At 44.7% G+C, this 21,320-nt stretch overlaps 1 protein-coding gene across 1 annotated transcript in view; it reads left to right on the plus strand.

Annotated features, from left to right (window-relative positions):
- The window catches only part of LOC147626455 (poly(A)-specific ribonuclease PARN-like), a 72,880-nt gene extending 54,056 nt beyond the window's left edge, over positions 1 to 18,824 (plus strand). The window contains exons 5-9 of the mRNA XM_086816528.1: positions 3,901 to 4,027; positions 4,168 to 4,435; positions 17,500 to 17,992; positions 18,107 to 18,211; positions 18,353 to 18,824. Of these exons, the coding sequence (XP_086672654.1) occupies positions 3,901 to 4,027; positions 4,168 to 4,435; positions 17,500 to 17,992; positions 18,107 to 18,211; positions 18,353 to 18,376 (1,017 nt within the window). The 3' untranslated portion in view covers positions 18,377 to 18,824. The remainder of the gene's footprint in view (positions 1 to 3,900; positions 4,028 to 4,167; positions 4,436 to 17,499; positions 17,993 to 18,106; positions 18,212 to 18,352) is intronic.
- Positions 18,825 to 21,320: the final 2,496 nt, after the last annotated feature.

Genomic DNA, 21,320 nt, shown 5'->3' on the forward strand with positions numbered 1-21,320 from the left:
CTACCTTTCCATGTGACATAGCTGATGGAGACCTCTTGGCCATACTCATTAGCCCCATGCTTGATATTTTGGAGAGTGGTATACCATCTACTGAGAGCTGATGCTGCTCTCATGTTTCTATGTTCTTAGTATTTCCATGATGAGTTTCCATGGACAGTTTTGTATCACCCAAGTGAGATAGCTATGTTATGTTTTCTTTCTGTTTTATTTTCCATTCCATGATGAGATATGCCATGGACATTATTGTATCACTTTGGTCTCACAGGCCCATTGGGTCTTAGTAGACGCTTAATATTTCCCACTCTCCCTAGTTGCTGCTTCCGGATGCTCCCTACTGATGTATTGCAGGGCTAGATACTTACCTTCAGTTCTTTCTTTTCTTTTCCAGACAGTGTATCAGATGTCACATGGTTGTAACTTTGGTCTTATAGGTCACTTTGGCCTTTTGAAGACGTTAATATAACATTTCATTTCATTTCATTCTCTCTCTCTCTCTCTCTCTCTCTCTCTCTCTCTCTCTCTCTCTCTCTCTCAGCAAGCCAATGGGAGTCACATCAGATCAGGCACGCACACTCCAGAGAGCTAGACGCGCTAGTCCCATCGGAACCCGACTACCCACAGCTCATCAGCCTTGGATTCAGCATATCTTGGCCCGCCATCGAGTAGCCTCATCCCTCACAGCAGACTATCAACATCTCTAGCCTTCTTGTATCACCCATGATGGACATCGTGGATGGGCCCTTGCCTGACATATAGTGTCGATTGACTGTTTTTATGTAGCTCTCCCACATCCCATCACTTATTGTACCCTATACCTGGCATAGTAGGATCTAGATTTTTCATCTTGTATAATCTCAGAGTCTGAAATCTTAGCTTTCAGTTTTAGTTTACTGTTGCTTTTTCTTATTTCATCCATGACGAGATTTCATGGACACTATGTACACATCATTTTGGTCTCATAGACTCTTTGGGTCTTTTGAAGACGTTAATATAACTCTCTCTCTCTCTCTCTCTCTCTCTCTCTCTCTCTCTCATGTTTCTATGTTCTTAGTATTTCCATGATGAGTTTCCATGGACAGTTTTGTATCACCTAAGTGAGATAGCTATGTTTATGTTTTCTTTCTGTTTTATTTTCCATTCCATGATGAGATATGCCATGGACATTATTGTATCACTTTGGTCTCATAGGCCCATTGGGTCTTTAGTAGACGCTTAATATATCTTTCTTTCGTTCTCTACACACACACACACACACACACACACACACACACACACACACCATGTTTTGATTTCCGGAGGACACAAGGTTGAGCCTATACCGAGATCAGTTTCTTATGTTCATGGCAGATATTTAAATGCGAGGATACTTGGGATCTTGCATGTCAATTGCTCTTCAGATCTCCATGAGTGTCATCTCACGAACTACACAACAAAGCTGGAAGAGAGAAGGCAGTCACACAAGAGAATCAAGAGCCGCGAGTATGACAGATTTGTGATATGCATGAGGTGGAGACGGAGGAGCACACCATCCTTCAATGTGTACATACTATGAAAAGGTCATAGGGTACAAGGATCAAAGATGTGTGGCATTATCCTGCACAACATACAGATGCATAGAGTGAAGACTCATGAGAGGCCAGAGAAGACAAGGAAACCATAGGGTATGGGGCTCTGTTCAAGGACACCTTGCCTTGTTTTGAAAATAAGCCTCAAACACCAGCAATACAACAGGTTTTGTTTTGCCAGTGACATAAAGATTTTTGGCATTTATTGGTATAAATCTTTTAAAGCAGACTTGAGGGAGGGGCCAGATCAAGGACAACCTACAGGGGATTTTCATTGCGTTGAGTTGGGGAATCCATGGTTTGGTAACTGATGGGTGTTGGGTGCCCATATAATGGCCCTTGCGCCTTAGTCAGTCGGTGCTTATCTCATTCTTTGAGAATGTTGGCTAGCGCCAATTTAAAGAGGCATGTGTGGAGGTGAAGACATGGGGACACTAGACAAGAGTGCTACTCAAGAGATCCACCACCATAGGGAGGCTGCATCACTGTCCCCAGACAGCTAGTTGCGTCAAAGTACCACTGGACCAAAGCCTACGAGGATCTCTGGAACCACAACTATTCAGAGGAGATCCCAAGTGAGATATCATAGACATGTTCCTTAAGTGCATGGAGCGATCAGCAGATGGCCCCTTAAAAGACAAGATTCTCCGGCATCTTTGTAATTCCATTGTCTTGACAAAGAGCAAGCTCCAAGAACAGCATATGCAGAAAATTCAGCAAGGTGTGGCATCCATAATGTGATATTCATATGGTCACCTCACCTTACCTCATCTCTCCATTTCATTTTATCTCTGTAATGATAGCTCTAGGTGACGCTGAAGGCATCCTTGAATTGTATAAAAGATTATATACATTCAGTACCACTTGGTTTCGTAGGCCGTTTGACTTTCTGCAGAGTGCAATAAAAGTTTTTTTTTGTTTTTTGTTTTTGTTTCTCTTTCTCTAGCAGGCTGTCTAGCTTTGAAGTAAATCAGGCTACCCCCTCACTCAAGTGGGTATATGAAAAGCCCCTTTTTTTTTTCTGGGAAAGAGATCCTTCTATTATTTTAAAAGAAGCAACCTGAGGGCTAAATGTACATGCTCAGAACCCTCATAGGAGGTAAAAAACAATCTGGGGAGGGGTGTTTCCCTCCATGGCTGGCTGCTCTTGGGGGGGGGGGGGGGGGGGGTAATGCCAAGTAATCTTGCCGGCCCGAACAGTGAGTAGGGGACCATTGCGCCATGTGCGCGGGAAGGCCTCTTGCAGTCTACGCATGTGATCCGACTTGCCCTAAAGCTCCCCCCATGTGATGTCACTCCAAATGGAGCAGATGGACTCAGCTGGAGAGGTGAGAGTACCCTCAACGATCTTGCTGGAATGGGCTCACCATATATGCCATGCAGCTATGCTGATGATGATCTCCCATGTCGGACTGGTGTTGGGGGAACAGGGCTCTGCCTTCCTGTTGGGGGTGGGAACTGTATCAATCCTGCAGTGAGAGAGTCGGGGGGCCTGCCCACCTGCTGCCTCCTTGTAGAAGAGAGGGGCTAGTCAGTCACCTAGGCTACTGCACCCCGGGTGATAGTATGCCGCGTGGACAGCATCGACGTGAATAGGTGAAGGATCCTTTGCCAGACCTGTTGTGCTTTGGGACAGTCCCAAAGGCAGTGCTGATGCGACTCCATAGGGTGGCTGCAGCAAACGCACTGTGCTGGCTGGCCTCCATAACTGCCAAAGTAAGAGCGTGACCTTTCTAGGCCAATTGCTGTCCCACAGCCGCTGCCAGAAATCTTTGAGGAAGCGGGAAGAGATGCCTCGGGAGGCCCAGTGGTCTGCCGCTGCTGGGGTGCCATCAATCTCGGATATGGAAAACCTACGTGGAAACACTCCTAAAATGTAGCCAATAAACCCACCATTGATGCCTCATATATGTCTTCAACAAATGCACCCTTTTTACCAATGAGTTGGCTATACCAAGGCTGTCCTGGGAACTCAGAATGGCAAGGCAAACGTCGTAAGGGCACACAGTTAAAGCTATCTTCTCACGGTTGTAAGACTGTTGTGCCTAATGTTACTCCAACTGAGTTTGTTTGGAAGTGCTTCCTCAAAAATTGGTACAGATTATTGAATGTCTGTAATTTGCTAGGCCTGTTGTTTATTAAGTGTGCTCAAAGGGAATTTTTTCTTCTTGGACAATGGTGTTTTAGCTACCCGCAGGCATGTATGCACTGTTATTTTGAACCTTTTCTTGGCATTGCATCACTAGCTTTTATTGACATTGCACCACTATCTTTTCTTGACATTGCATCACTATCTTTTATTTTAGTACTCAAAGTTAAGGGTTTTTGTGTTAAGGAAGAGCTGGAACAGGGAGAGAACAAAGAAAAAGAGAGGCAACTTGCTGAATCCATAGGCTTTCGACATATCATAGATGCTATGGTGGATTCCAAAAAGCCTGTTGTAGGCCATCATTGCATTCTTGGTAAGAAAATGCTATCATGTAATTAAGTACGGAATTTTATAGCTTAGATTTTCTTTGCTTTGCCTTTGCTGATTTCCTTGCATTTTGATGTCATTGTTCTCTTGTGTTGTCGTAATTATTTCCATGATATTGGCATGCAGATTTTGCTCATATATTCAAGAGCTTTATCAGACCTCTGCCTTTGACTACTGCCAAATTTACAGCTGGACTTCTGGAAAATTTCCCCTGTATCATTGATACAAAGTATCTATTAAAGAATATCCCGCAGTTGGAAAATGACAAAGAGAGACAACTTCCTGCATTGTGTCTGAAATTATTCGGCAGTCATGGTAGTGAAAACTGCAGGGTGATGGTTGAGATAGCAGATGAGCAGAGGATGAAAAGAGGTCAGCTCAAATCAATTGGGAGGTAATTCTTTTTGCTTGCATTTGAGTTGAATCGAAGGAGAACACCTTTATCTAAACAATAAATTCTAATTCAAAAGACCTCATGTTTACTTGGGGAAGCAGCTTCTTTTAGCAGCATAAAGTGGAGGATGCCTGCCAGCCCAAGCTGTGGGCCTAGCATGTTTTCTTGTCTTGTGCAGTTGAGCACTACATTTTCAATTTCATTGTTGCAAAGCCCAAAGAGAGTGGGAAAGAGACGGGCTTAAGAGTCCCAAGCAGCGCTGATCTTGATAGTCAATGACTTGGGACCATGGGCCAAAACCATTCCTAGAGAGATAACGAAGCCTCCCTCTCATCTCATAGTACAGCGGGCATCTCAAAAGGTAGCATTCCTTTGTCTCAACCTGTCCTCTAATCTCCCAGTCTCCACTCTCAGACAGTGGGATGAGACTTCAATCTGTCCGATCACTATCCACATGGCACGTGAGATGCATCGGCATAGCTGGGATTTTGAATGAAGCCATCATATACTATTCCCAAAAAGTGTTCCTGGTAAAATTGGAGCTTCCCACGAAGCTCTGGTAGTTCTAGCCTTGTGTTGCGGCGGATAGTAGTTGGAGAAGGTCAGAGTGGATAAGCCGGTTAGTGAGGGGTGATAGTGGTGCATCTAGACTGTAATGGAATGGCAATAAGTGTTCCATGCGGAGCCCATGTGAGAGGAGCTATTGTGTAATGGTGGCATACCACAACCTTTCCCATCCCTACTGTGCAACTTTCTTAGATGACTCGAGTTTAAGTCTGGTAGTCGCATGTCCTTTCGCATAATCCCACCAAAGTCTTCATCACGCACATAGTGATCTTTCATGGAATCCAACTCTCTATGATAGGCAATGGTCACTAAATGTACATGTGGTCTCCTAGATAGAGCATATGCAACCACATTCTTGTTTCGAGGTGTGTGCATATTACATAATCTAGAAATGAAACATGGACAAAAAGTTTACCCACCTCATATGCTTCTCGGAAAGCTTAGTTTGGGTCAGAAAATATCTCAAACTTTGATGATCCGTCTTCACCATGAAATCTGCCCTAAGCAAATAATACTTTCATGAAGTAAGAGCATGAATCACGGCTAGAAGTTCTTTCTCATAAACTTGCAAGTGTTTCGCGGTATGTTGCAACCTTCGGCTCTCAAAGGCAACCACATGCTCTTCTTGTTGCAAAACTGCCCATATACAATCCCCACTTGCATCACATTTCACCACAAAAGGTTTCACTAGGTCTGGAATGACCGATACTGGTTCAGTAGTAAGCTTTTGCTTCAATAAGTTGAAGGCATGTCTTTGACACTCACCCCATCTGAATACTACTTTCTTCTTGGTTAGATCATGCAATGGAGCAACAATTTTCTAATGAACCTCCTATAATAGGAGCATAACCCAAAGAAACTGTGCACCTCATGTACGGATTTCAATTTTGGCCAATTCTTGATGGCCTCAAGCTTTGCTGGATCCATCCGCACTCCTTTCGAAGACACTATATGTCCAAGGTAATGTATTTCTTCTAAGAAAAACTCACTCTTCTTTCTATTGATGAACAACTTGTGCTCTTGCAACTCCTGAAATACCTTAGCTGAATGCTTTCTGTGTTTCTTCTCAGTCTTGGAAAACACAATGATGTCATCAAAGAAAGTACTTGCATACTTCCGATGTGGTCTAAAGATCCGATCCATCATGTGGTTGAAGGAGCATTTGTGAGTCCAAAAGGCATCACTAAATACTTATACAATCCAAAAGTGGTACGAAAGGCAGTCTTGTGAGTATCCTGTGGTTGGATCCGAATCTGATGATAGCTACTCTTTAAGTCAATCTGACTAAAGAATGCCGTGCCTTCCAAGCGATGGGAAACCGATTCGTGTTTGTAATCTTGTTCAAGGCTCTGTAATCCAAGCACAAGAGGAATGAGCCATCCTTCTTCTGCACTAGAAGCACTGGAGAACAAAAGGGTGAAGAACTAGGCCGTATTAACCTCTTTGATAGCAAGTCGTGTACTTGTTTCATAATCTCTTCTTGTTGTATTGCACTCACACGGTAAGGAGGTTCATTCGGGGGTGAACTCCCTAGAATCAACTCTATCACATGATCCTCTGGTCGCTTAGGAGGCAACTCTCCTGGAATAACATCTGTGAAGCAATCCTTGTATCCCTCTAGAAACTGTAGTCTTTGCCTCTCAAGAGAGTTCAAATCTTTCATTGAGTCTTCACTCTTATCCTTTACAAAGATCATATAAGCAAAGATGGAAGATTTTATTGCTTTGGAAATTGATACATGGGATACAATAGGGATGGTATCTCTTTTCTTCTTTACTACAGTAGTGATATCCTTATTCTTATGCTTAGAAGTAGTAGTCCTCTCGGGAATCTGGATAATAGCACTCTTCCTATGGAACCATGGCATCCCCAAGATGACATCCGAGTGCTTCAGAGGTGAAATATAGAAATCCTCATAGTCCACATAACCCTGGACATGAATCCTCAACTTACCAATGATAGGCGTTACTGCCACTGCATTACCATGAAACACTTGTTCTGCATGCAAGACCGGTCCCATCTCCTTGGGTTTGATACCCAACTATTCCGCAAGCTCTATGGAAATGAAATTATCTATGGCTCCCATGTCACAAACAACACTTGTTCTGCATGCAAGACCGGTCCCATCTCCTTGGGTTTGATACCCAACTATTCCGCAAGCTCTATGGAAATGAAATTATCTATGGCTCCCATGTCACAAACAACACTAGAGAATTCTTGTCCTGCACTTTGCCCCAAGAGAGGCATAACTCTCTAGCCTCAGGTTCTGAAGTGTTTTCCAATACCCACCAACCATTGGCTTAGTGTCATGATTGTGACTTAATCTCTCTTAATTACCCTTAATTACTCTGTCATTCAAAGGACACTAGCAAAGGGTCACACCCTATCACATGGGTCATCACCAAAGGACACGTCTCTTCAAAGGGACACATTTATTGATTAAAGGACACATCTCTACATCCAAAAGACATAACTATTCATTCAAGAGTCACACCCTTTCGTTAAGGATGTGTCTCTTCATTTGTACCTCTCCACGCCCTGGCCTTGTGTCTCAATGCAAACACCATAGCTTTTCACTCTAAGCATCTTACTTTTCAGTTTGAAGTATTTTAATCATGTCTTAAATTACTAATAGACTAAGGAGTCCTCACAGTGGTATCAGAGCAAACAAGTTCTAACTTGTAGGATGCACACATCCAAAAAATACAAACCCTAACCCTAAAAATCAAAAACCCTAAATCAGCAAGTAAACCCTAAAATCAGCCGTAGTAGGGTTTATATGGAAGAGAGGGAGAGAATGCCTCGTTCAATTTTGCCCAATTTTGCTAATTTTGCCCAATTTTAGTTTTTTCCCCAACTTCTCTATAAAAGAAAGAAAAATGATGACTAGCTGTGAGCCTCACCAGTTGTTCTTACCTTGCCCAGCAAGTGCCAAACCCCTTCGGTTTTCCCACGCGTTAGCCTTAAGGCTCTTCTAGGCGGAAACGTCAATTGCAGGAGGTCGCCACCCCTTCCCTGATGAGATACGTCGTTTGACGTTTTTTTTAAACGATAGCGTAAGGCGTTAAAGCCTTATAACTTTACAAGCCTTCCGAGCCAAGTGAGCGAGCTGCGCACCCCCCCCCCCTTCCTGCACTGCATCGCTGCCGTTGCCCCCTGTCTCTGCTCTGCCGCCTGCACCCCCCCTCGCCTGCCCTTCCCCTTCCCCTTCGGCTCTTCTCTTCCCTTTTGCCGCTTGCACGCTGCCCCTCCCCCCCCCCCCCCCCCCCCCCCCCCGTTTGCACATGTGTCCGCCCCCTTGTCTTGCCCGATTGCAGCCCCCCCTCCCTTCGTTGTTTCTTCCTGCGTCCGCCCCTCCTCCCCTCCCTTTGCCGCTTGTGACCCCCCCCCCCCCTCCTTTCCTTTCTGCACCCGCCCACCCCCCGATGGAGTCCGGAGCATGCATACGCTCATGCTCGTACACAGTGGTGTTACATGGAAGACAGGATTAGTGCCCACTTGACGCACCTTTGCCCCCGCACAGATTGTGATTATTCCTTGTCCAAACCCTCGCCCAAGACTCTTCGAGTGGAGGGTAGTTCCGCTAGTGCCGCATCACACAGAGACTGATATGCGGATTGTTACATGGAACATTTAGGGTTTAGGGGGGGCTCAGTGCTTTCAGAGACGAGGTGTCCTACGAGGCTAGCTCCAGAGAACCATGGTTGGGGGACCCATAGACATTTTATTCCTCCATGAGCATCACCTCTAACAGGGGCGCACCCGCAGATGCAGGAAGATTCTTCCACGTAGGAGTCACACTTTTTGGTCCCCATCTTTCTGCCCCTCTGGGACGCAGGGAGGGGTGCGTGTTTCTGTCAGTGAGCAGGTGCTGTCCACAATGACTGGCTTAGGAGTCAATCCACGGGTGTACACAGTTGATTACCATTAGTATTAGAGAGGATAGCGTTGCCTTCCTCAACGTTTACGCTCCGAACGCTATTGCAAGTAGAGCCCTCTTTTGGACTTCAGTACTACAGGCCCTCCCTCAGGCTGACTTTTGGTGCTTGGGTGGTGACTTCAACATGATAGAGGCAGCAGAGGACAGACTTGGGGGTGGCACGGCCACAGTTTCAGGAGTAGAGTACTCAGCTTGGGAGGAGATGGTTCTTGCAAGTTAGGGGACATAGTATCTTCGAGAGTTTGGGCGTAACCCTGGGAGCCTTCGCTTCTAGGGCCCCAACTTGTCTAGACTTGATAGATTTTACGTGGATGAGTGGGCTTGCAGTCGAGGGGGTATGATTGGTATTTTGGCAGGCACTACATTTTCTAACTACGGCCTGGTTATTTTGTCCTTAGAGGACCCCTGGAGGCATGACATGCAGATAAGGATCCTGGACAACCTCATTTAGGACCCAGAGATTTACAGCAGGATAGAGCAGATATGGGCGGGATTTGATTTTCTTTTAGGCCCTGCTGCGCGCACAGTGGATGAGGGCTTAGGGGAGATCAGTTGTTTCTTACAGGAGGCAGCCCAGAGCCGTTTAGAGGATTTCCAAGAGCAAGAGAGGAGTTTGCAGAGTCGTCTTGCCTCTCTACAGCGGCTTCAGGAGAGGTCCCCGGATAGTCAGTGGATCGAGAGTCAGCTTGCCGCCGCTAGCACAGAGATTAGATCCATAGAGGAGAGGAGGGTGGAGTATAGGTATCATGCCAAGGCCTCTTTTTGGACTCCGGCGCCCGGGGGCCCATGGTTGCAGAGTACCCGATGGATCTTCACATGGATGAGAGCCCGTGGTTTTAGCTCAGCTTTTGAGGACGGATTTGCAACCAGTTTACTTTGGGCTTGGGATCATCTCAGGCCAACCCTTAGACAGATAGTCCCAGTTGCCTCAGAGGAGCAGCTCTGGCAGCCTTTGGTCTGGAACCCCTTGATCCGTTTACCCAGTGGCCACATGTTGGGGGCCCGACCGCATGTATCTTGGGGAGCCTTGAGCACGGGACCAGCTGGGTCTCTTGGAGATTGGATTGTACACAGACAGTTACCCTTAGAGGAGCAGCTGACAGGGATCCGGGGTCGAGATAGACTTAGCATCAACATTGACTCAGCTATCCCTCAGGAGTGGCTGATGCCTGTTTCAGGCCCCCCCCCCCCCCCCCAAAGTGTGGTTAGGAGTGTTTACCAGAATGGATATCCTTGTGGCGGTCCATGGAGCAGATGAGGACAACGGTCTGCTCACTTTTTCTATTTGATCCCAAGCCAGACTAGAGAGATCAGAGCTTGCCTTGGAGGATTTTAGAGGGTGCACCTTGCAGAGAGTGAGGGTGATTGGTTTTCGGGCATGGGAATGGCACATAGATCCAACACTGGCCAAAGTGGCCAGGGAGAGACTATGGTGGCTATGGATTTGGGAGTGCCGACCTCTCACGCGGTTGCAGTGGGACCCGGGAGAGTGGACTTGGCATGATCCTGAGGATCTAGAGGAGACTCTGGACACCCCTTTCTTTGCATATATAGCACTGCTGGGCTATAGGATCCAGATGCGTGAGATAGATGGCATATCGACAGTAGCAGCACATTGGCAGTCACAACGCCTATCGCAACGTTTCCTTTGAGATTTCTTGAAGAGGCTTTGGGACAGCTTTCAACCTAGAAAGATCACACTCTTTCTTTTGTTGATGGCACACAGGAGTTTGGCGGTCACGGTACTTGGCTGGCAGTTGGAGGTCGGTCAGCGGTGCGGCCACCATCAGGAGTCTCAACGACTTTGCCTTTGGAAGATTTGGGAGATTTGGTAGTGGATTCTCCACATCTTCACTATGGACAGGGTATCAACCCGGATCATCACTTGGGGCATTGTCACGAGGCAGGAGCGGTCATGGCTTATGAGGAGGATGGGGGAGGGGTAGCCCTTCAAGTCTCTCACCATCGTATTGCAGCAGTACCAGTACCAGCCCCTCCTATAGGTGACTGGCAGCGAGGCTCATGCTAGAGGTGGGAGATTTGCAGTAGCATTGCAGCCTGGCATATTTGGCGAGCTAGATGTAGCGAGGCCATCGAGGGTACTCACACTCTGCCAACTGAGACCATCAGGAGCATATGGCTTGATATTATTCAGACCCTCCGCAGTCAGTGGGGGAAGCTACAGGGAGGTTTTGACCGCATGCGGAAGCCTTCTTGTGACTTTGGGCGCCTGGCCCTTTCCTCATAGATAGAGGCGGTGACCCCATTTGGCACTACAGGCCACCTGTGTGGTTGTTCCCCCCCCCCCCCCCTCCCCGGAGCCCCCTCTTGTATGAGATAGCCTTCTGCTCACAAAGCGGCCAGTCGGAGGAGAAGCATCTCTTCCCCTTATGATCACTTGTTTCCCACCCTTATATGAGGCGAGTTTGTATCTACCCCGTCGTGTTTGTGGCTGTTTTCTTCTTTAACTAATTGAAGGATCTTCTTCCCGGAAAAAAAAAGCCTTCCGTGCCAACCGACGGTAGCTAGGACCCCAGCATTAAAAAAAAGGACACAAACAGCCAGCCGACTAGCAACCAGTGATTGGCAGCATTAAAAAAACAAAAAAACGACCTCCTACAGCATTCGCCTACAGCCTACGCACACGTAACCCAGAGAGAGAGAGAGAGAGAGAGAGAGAGAGAGAGAGAGAAATGAAATGAAATGAAATGTTATATTAACGTCTTCAAAAAGCCATAATGACCTATGAGACCAAAAGTTACATCATGGTGGATCTGATACAATGTCTGGATAAAAAAACCAGAAAATGAAAAATAAAGATGATACTACTGGCACCTAGAAAATGAAACTGGAACTGGAATATAGCGAGGGGGGGTACGCTATAGAGGTGAGTGGAATATAGTGAGAGGATACAATATCATGTGGGACGGAGGGGTACACTATGGAGGTGCCTCCATCTCATAATATGTGCCGCATCGGACACTGGCGGATCTCCTCAATATCCTCTGTGGTCAGCACCCTGAAGAGAGAGAGAGAGAGAGAGAGAGATGAAATGATATATTAACGTCTCTAAGAGGCCATAGTGGCCTATGAGACCAAAACGGAGAGTACATCTGAAGTTGGTGTCTCATCAAAGAGAACAACTAAATGAGACTAAAAAGTACAATAAACTGATTGTCCTACAGTTATAAGAATAGAACTGTAAGACTTCGAGATGATACTGATGATACTGAGTAGAAATAACTAGAAAATACTGAAAAATGTATATCAGGTAGAGCAATGTATGCTGATCAGTTGAAGTGTTGTCCTCTCCTTAGATCAAGTATCTCCACCATGGGGCTGTCTAGAATGGAGAGGTAGAAGCGAGGTAGGCGCCTCCGATGCCGAGCAATAATGGCTCTGATCTGGCGATGGATGCCGTGGTCGGGATCCTGGTGGGCGTGGCCGACGAGCACGACATAAGATAACTGCTCTATCAGTGGTGACTCCCTTGGAGCGTGGTCGGTGCCCTGATGGCCCAATGGAGGAGGTATCATGAGGTGTGTGGGCTGGGTTGCTGGTGCTAGTGTCGAAGAAATCTGTCAGGGTCCTCTGTCTACGTACATCATGGCTCGGCCTCCTGTCTGCCAAGAGGGTCTCTCTGTGTCTCCTGAGCTCAAGTAGAAACAATCCCAGGCATCTCTGATCCTCAAACTCCATGACCCTGTGTAATGGCCCAAAACTCTCTCGGAAGAGGCAGTGATATCTCCCTCGGATCTCATAATAGACTGTACATCGGCAAATGTAGTGTTCCTCTGTCTCTACCTCCTGGTAGCATAGCTGACAAATGCGGTCATCCAAGATCTGATGCACATATCGCCCTATCTCAATCCGCAGCTGGTGTGATGAGGTTCGGATCTGTCCAATGGCACAACGTATCCCATGTGATAGGTGTACATCCATGTACGCCGGGCGGGTGATAAAATCATCCGGTGAGAGGTGTAGAAAATGGCTCTTGTAATGAGCCATTTTCATGCCCAAGGGCTCAAGGGGGCTAGTCCATGTCCTCTTTGTGTCCACTCTGATGATATCCATCCTGATCACGCGGTTTTGCTCTGAGCGGGTGAGATCCAAAAATGGACAATCCAAACTGTACTGAAAGGGTGGTAGTGCCTCTATCCGCAAACCATGTAGGTCAAACCATGATCTCATCTGAGCCAACAATGAGTATCTCCATCCTCTGCCAACTGTATGGATGAGGTCAATGCCAATCGGGTGTACCTCTACTGAGGGAGCTCCCATAGCCGTTGTAAAAAGGCAGAGTATGCACCACTAGTGAGGTCGAGTAGTATTTGTTCAGGTGCCCATCCTACTAAGAGATCCGATGAAGGTTTCATTCTTTTCTCGGACAATTCGGCCCCTCTCACAAGTCATGCAGTATGAGGAGTCAGGACCAAAGATGTTCAGGCATGTACTTACTAGAGCTTTGCCGTCAAACAGAGGTCATGCTGAGGAATCACTCCGAGAGACAAAGCTAGCATAGTGCCTCCCAGACCTCCATAACAGATTTCTTTGGGTCACAGCCACTGACTACCCAAGCTAGACTGGAGCAGCAACAGGACCAGCCAGGTCCACGATAGCCTACACGGACGCATGGTCCTTCCGCCCCACGTCACTGGTGGGCGAGCGTGATCTCTGCTGAGAGCCAACCGCCGAGATCTCAGAGACCTTATTCCTCCACCCCTTCAACGAGATGGCAAGCTCCCATCACAGAGGGAAGATGCTATGGCTACTTTGCGATGTATTCTGGAGGAGGATGTTATGTAGTCTTTGACTACATACTATCATCATGTGACGTCACATGGATACTTCTGCTTATGTAGCTAGTTTCGTACAGTTTTTCTTTTCCATGGTTTGATATTCATCACTACCTTTTTGGTCTAATAGACCTTCTGGGTCTTTTGAAGACGTTAATCTCTCTCTGCCATGTATGTGATTTATCTCCACATTATAGAGTACTTTGTACTTTTTTTCTTTTGTATCCATTTGATGTCCATTGAGACATGATGATGATGTACACAGGTTTTGTCTCATAGGCCGTTTTTTGGCCTTTAGAAGACGTTAATAAAATCTTTCTTTTCTTTCTCGAAAAATGGGCATAGAAGACATACCATATATAGATGCATGGAGAGCAGGTAAGGACACCACATGTGCCCACCCACTGCTCCTCAAATTCAAGGGCCCCACCAACCAGCAAGCATTCTTGGATCATAGAGCAGACATAAAAGGTGAAAATTTTTCTTGGTGATGGCCTCACTCCCACATAGGTGGAGCATAGCAAAATGAGCATGCCACAGGTGCTTGAAGCCCGTAAGACAGGAATGTGGGCAATTTATAGAGATGGCAATGTCATCATCACATACAGATCCCAAATAGGGACACGAAGTCTATGGGACCACACATCTGAGGATGTCAGTCTCTGGAACTCCAATGGGACTTTGTGGTTAGACACTGAGGGATTCACAGAGACTTTCATAGGACAGGACATCATCTTCTACACAAAGATGCACCAGAGCTAGAAGAGGGGGCTACCACATTTATCGGGATACCAATGGGAGTCGGCTTACCGAGGGGAGACCCGAACAACAGGAGGGGTGAGGGGATCAAATTCAGAACCATAGTTACGAGAAACGCCCAAAATGGCCGTTTTTGAGGGCCGAAACGCGTTTCTCGAAGCTGAACGGATTAACCGGTACCTTACTTGCAGCAAGCAACGAGCACATTGTCATAAATAGCACGAGGACTTATACCAACTCTTCCTAAGCGGGAATTCTGACATGGCATGGGGTAGGATCCGAGAATGACGCTTACCCACCCCCATCACACATCTGACACTCATACGCACACGCATTATACCACATACTCCACCAATCCCCCCCTCTCAGCCCCCCTCCCACAGACCCACACATCTGGCACTCACGCACACACATCATACCACGTACCCCACCACTCCCCCCCCCCCCCCCCCTCATAGACCCACACATTTGGCACTCATATGCGCACACATTATACCACATACCCCACCTACCCCCACTTTTTACCTTCAAATGCGTGGAGGGTTTTTTCCCCTAGTCGTTAGGTGTGAACGGACACTACTTTTCATTATCCTTTGTACTTTTGGTTTTGTATATCTTATCATAATACGAAAAACGTACGCACGACTCTCTTCAAGCTATTCGCTATATTCCAGTTCCAGTTTCATTTTCTAGGTGCCAGTAGTATCATCTTTATTTTTCATTTTCTAGGTTTTTTTATCCAGACATTGTATCAGATCCACCATGATGTAACTTTTGGTCTCATAGGTCATTATGGCCTTTTGAAGACGTTAATATAACATTTCATTTCTCTCTCTCTCTCTCTCTCTTTCTACTGCATATTGGGGTTTGCTTAACCCAACAACTATCACCAGGTGCAGGTGACACCTCAAGATATGCATAAAACCACCTTCCGTACATCATTTGGGCTTTTTTATTTCCTGGTAATGCCATTTTGAATCAGTAATCCTGCTTCATTTAATGGATTGATGGATAGAATCTCTAGGAAATAGAGGAAGTTCACATGTACGTTCTTTGATGATAATGTTGTGTTCTTGAAGAATGAAGAAGAGCATAGGAAGCATTGGTCCATTGTTTGAGGAGCTAAGAATGAACAAACTCTATATCAATGGAAAAAGAGCGAGTTCTTTCTTTAGGAAATACACTACCTTGGGCACATGAGTGTCTAAGGAGGGTGTACACATGGATCTGGCGAGAGTACAAGCAGTGAAAGAATGGCCACAACCCAAGAATGATGTCTAAGGAGGGTGTACACATGGATCCTACGAAAGTACAAGTAGTGAAAAATTGGATACAACCTAAGAATGTGCATGAAGTGCGAAGTTTTATGCTCATACTATCAGAGATTCATTTGGCATTTTTCTTACTTGGCCTGTCCTTTGCATGCACTTACAAAGAAGAGGACTGCGTTTAGGTGGGCTAAAGCTGAAAGTAATGCCTTCCTTGCATTAAAGGATCTGGACCTGTACTCATTGTGCTCCTCTTGTGCCATCCTCCTCTATAAGAGTATACATGGGAGCCACTCTATGTTGCTGGAGGATGTTCCGGATCTGGAGCTGGTGGGAAGAGTTCCCGGAACTTGGAGGATGAGGATGTGTGGCTCTGTGAAGGGTCCTTGCGTGATCCTGGACAACTCTACCTATGCGTGGTGCCAGCAGGTCTCGGGTCCAGAGAACACCGTCCTGGTGGATGGGGGTGTCCTCTATGGTCTTCCAATCCCCTCGGATGCCAGCAGTGTTGAGAAGCTATCCCATCCATAGTCATAGGAAACGGCCGTTTCAGTCCCTAGAAACGTGTTTCTCCGTTTCAGGACCATGGCCGTTTCTCGTTTCCCAAGTAATTTTGTCACAGGAAACGGCCGTTTCCACCCCTAAAAGCTCGTTTACCCATTTCCATTCCTCCAACGTTTCCGTTCCTGTTTCTCGTTTGTGGTGTGACTATGGTCCCATCCCACTTGATGAGGTCCAAACAAGTCAGTGACAGATGCTGAGTGGTATCCTGCCAAGCTTGGTGCCTTATCTATAGTCTCAATAAGGCCTCTTGGTGATGACGCAGATCTAGCAAATAAAGGCCTAAGCACCTGTGAGCTCTATAGTGCACCCACCTGTGTGAGGGGGCCAAACCTTCCCTGAAGAGACAGTGAAACTTCCCTTGTATCTTATAGTACAGGAGGCATCTAATCAGGTAGAGCTCTTCCGTCTGAAACTCCCGTCCTGTGTAATCTGCAAAGCCATGCCTCTTGTGGTATACCCTCTGTTCTGTCGGTCTCTTATCCGCGGTGAGAAGATACCCTCAGCTGACCAATGGAATTCCGCATGGCATGGGACATGTATCTGTCTGCAGAACTCCAGTGTAGTGGGAAGCTCTGGGGGTAGCAACCATGTATGGCTTACATGAAGTGGTGTCAGCAGATCCACATGGATGATGCGGTTGATCCCCTACCTGTGAGAGATCTAAAAGGGGGTGGCTAGGCTGTACTCGAAGGGTGGCAGTTGGTCCATCTATAACCCATGTGCCTCCAACCATCAGACCACCTGGTAGTAGAAAGAAAGAAAGACCTACAAAAGACCTGAAGTGCCTATGAGACCATGAATAGTACAATGATACCCATGGGTATACAACGCCCTGGAAAAACTTAAAAAAGGATGCGAAAACTGAAAACTGAAACATTTGAAGCCTCCTGATGGCAGATGTGGCTATAGTGAGGGTGTGTCATGTCGTCGAAGAATCTCATGGATTTGTCTCTGTGGAGGAGATGGTGCTCTGGTGCTGGAGATCCTCTGTGCTATTGGTCTGAGAGAGAGAAATGAAATGTTATATTAACGTCTTCAAAAGGCCATAATGACCTATGAGACCAAAAGTTATATTGGTCTGAGAGAGAGAGAGAGAGAGAGAGAGAGAGAGAGAGAGAGAGAGATTTTACTGGCACAATAGGTTACTAAACATGCATGAGGAAACTGCAGGCTCAGCTCAATACAGCAGGAACAAAATAGACATGATAGTGGAAACAATGCTTACTTGGCAGGATGCTTGTTTGCTCATATATGCAATTTGACAAACACAGATCCATGTGAAATAAAGAAGCTTACTGTGGCTGGTGTAAAAACAGGGTTACGAAGACATGTGAATCTGTTGTGCATGCATAACACACTTTTTTCTGACCTGGATCTTTCAAGAGGATGTGAGGTTGCAAATGTTACTGGGTCACAAAAGCAACAAGATAATTCCAATGTGGTTCTTCTATGGGGCTATCCTTGCGGAACATCTCCTGTGTCGATACAGTCAGCGATTAATGAGACTCTAAAATCAAGTCATCCAGTTGGTGTTTTTCCATTGGATGATAGCTCTGGGCTTGTTCAATTCAATCATCCCGAAGCCGTGGAGCAATTTTTTGCTGTAATGCAAAGATCGCCAAAATGTGCAGATTTGGGAGCTCCTCTGTTGTTAGCAGCTGAGGTGAGAGCTGCGAGATTTGCAGCCTATGAGTTTCTTTGCAAATACTCTCCATCAATGCATAAACTTGCTGATTGTGCAAAGCATCTGCAATTGGGCTTTGTAAAATAATTACAGCAGGTGCACTGCACAATGATTCGGCTCTGCGGGGCTTTGGGGTGGGGGTTGTGGAATTGGGTGTGTAAGAACTGGCCAATTGCCCAACCAGCCAATCTGTGCATGGTATGTGTTCTCTAGTGCTACCCTTCATTATTTGATGGTTTATCTATGAAGATTTGTCTACTAAAATGACATATCTTTATGTGTGAACCTGCACCTACTCCTGGGGCCTGATGATGCGAATGGGGATGTCACAACACATAGTCTATGATGGAGTTGATGGTTTGAAGCTTGCTTTGTAGTCTCTCATGGACTCACGGACACACTTCAGTTTTTGTTAAGTTTGGGAAATAACCTAAACTTTACATTATTTTAGATCGAGGTTGATAGTTTCTACTGCAAGGCCTCACTCCTTTGTATAATATTGATTAGGCAAAAAAATTTAGCAAGCAACAAGGGGCAGTAAATCTTAATATATAATTATATAATTGAAAAAATGTTAATGTTGGGACCAGCATCTAGTCAAGGGTTTAAATACCTAGGTATCACATGGAATCACATAAGTATCCAGTTAGGAGTTGGATTGTATGTGAATTTTGCAAGGTGATTCCTCTTATCAGCAGCAAAGTCAAAGAAGTGTTGCTTACAATCACTCTGTCCTTTTAACAACTATGTAGGATATTATTTTTCTAAGGCCAATCTCAATGTGATGTGGCAACAAGTTGGGAAGCAAAAATGTGCAACCATGTTTTTGATTTATCGGTTATGACGTGGAGCCAATTCACACTAAGTTGAAAATAAGTTATTGTAGTACAAACCTTCCACTCAAAGCTTCCCTTCTACTTTCAACCAAGTACTTGTTCTCTCTTTTTCAGGCATTGTTAGCTTTTTTCCTCCCAATAAATGGTTTTTAGCATTTTGATGCTGTGCATTAGTTCACCTACTTACATACATACGTACATATAGATATCTATATAGACATATATGTATGCATATTGTGCGTGTGCGTATGCGTACACATACGTACGTACATATATACGTGTGCGTACCATATACACGCACACATATACATATACATATATACATGTGTATATATATACACATGTATATATGTGTCTACGTATGTATGTATGTATATGTGTACACATGTATATATGTGTCTACGTACGTATGTATGTATATGTGTACACATGTATGTATATGTGTACACATGTATGTATATGTGTACACATGTATATATATGTGTACATGGGTACATATATGTGTGTGTATGTATACACACATTCCTTGTAGTTTCAACTAAGTACTTGGAGTGGAATGTTTACACACATACGTACCACATAAATACATGCATCTATGTACATACATATATATTTCTTGTAGTATCAATCAAAAAGCATTTTAAAATGGAAATGCCACCCAACTAAAGTAAGAGAGTTCGGTAGACATACAGCTAGTAAGCATTAAAACAAGAATAGGAAACAAAGAGCCAAGATATGGAGTATATGAAAAGATTTATCAAAAGGTAGTATATTAAAGATCGTGGTGTGGAAAATTTATTTTTATATTGCCATTATATTGGTGGTGGATTTTGTTGAGCTTAATCCTTTGGTTTTGAAATTGTAAAATATCCATTGCCAACTAGCTCATTTTAGATAGGCCGGTTTGTTGGACCTAGTCAAGGGAAGGTGTGAACCCAAGACCTTGTGCTCAAGGGTTCAATCAACTACATGCCGTAGACTTCTTCACCAAAATTGTACAATGTTGGCGTTTCTAAAATATTGCTTGTATGCATGTGCTTTATATAGGGTCTTTATATATTGAACTTCTTGAGCCAAATCAATATGTATACATAAAAGAAGCTTTGGTTGTTTTAGTTAAGTAGTAATTAATGCAAGAACCCTTAGGATTAATGATTGTTTTAGTACATGAAGAATTGTTTAGGTTACACACGAATAAAGAGCTAAATCTATGTATTATTAGTGGTTCAAGCAATTAATATATAAGAGTGTAACTTGATCAAGCTTCCCTTTTTATAAAGTGGCATGATCTACCTCTACACTACACAAACCTTGGACATTGCAAACTTATAAGTTGTATAATGTAGCTTCACATATGGGGTACATGTGGTTGATTATGTGGATAGAATGGACAATATGTTTATTTTTGCATGGTGAATGCTCTATGAAATCATTGGAAATGCTTAACTAAAAGGGCTCATGCTAAAACTATTGAATCAACTCTCCATACATTAGTTGTGTATGATTAACCACCTATGCAATGTTAAAAGTCCTTTCCAAAAGGAATCATAAGGTTTGCAACCTTACTCCTTAACGTTCTTAAGAGTGGTTAATGTTATGTGCTTTATGTGAACCTGTTCATGTGGAACAACACCTTGTCCCTAAACATATTCGCTCACTCACTTCTCATACAAAAATATACATGTTCTAGTAGGATGATGATAGTAATCATTAGCTTGGTACTTTTACTAAATCTTTTGATATTTTTTTATTAGTCTAATTCTTATAGTTTTCTACTGTTTTAATCTCATTCTCTCTCTCTCTCTCTCTCTCTCTCTCTCTCTCTCTCTCTCTCTATGATCACAAAGGGTCTTTTATCCAACACATGTTGATGTTGAATGTTCTTACACGGCCTCATATATAATGACATGTTTTTCCTCGCCTAGAAGATCTTGGCCATTACATTGACGTAAATCATTCATGGTTTGTGCAAACTCATGGATCGAGATTCTTTCTTAAGCATAACTTACTTTGATTGCAATTGAATGAACATTTTTAAAAACTAGACTAAGGAGGTTAGGATAATAATTATATTTTATATTGCCATAGTTTTTTTAAGAGTAACACATGCTCTCACCCCCCTTTGTGGAGTGATGCAGAGGAGGGGTGTTGAGATATGGAGGTCAACTAGTGTTGATATGGATGGCATGCAAGGATGACATCTCTGCACTTGGTTGGTGAGCTTATGAGTCATATACTACCAATGGTTTACATGATGTGAGACAATCACTTTGGTTCACTAGATGTATAGCATATGGTGTTAGCTCATGTAGTCGGATTCACACTATGACCGGATCGTGTATGTTTTAGTTGTAGTGCACTTTCCCTTATAGGATATACTCTTATCATTATGTTATGGTTGTAGAGAAGAGAAGAAAAATGCATCCATCCATCTCTTGTATGCTTGTTCACTCTTGGGTGTGTATGTGTTT

This window comes from Cibotium barometz, chromosome 22 (assembly GCF_041138505.1).
Source record: "Cibotium barometz isolate CiBa-2024 chromosome 22, ASM4113850v1, whole genome shotgun sequence".
NCBI lineage: Eukaryota > Viridiplantae > Streptophyta > Polypodiopsida > Cyatheales > Cibotiaceae > Cibotium > Cibotium barometz.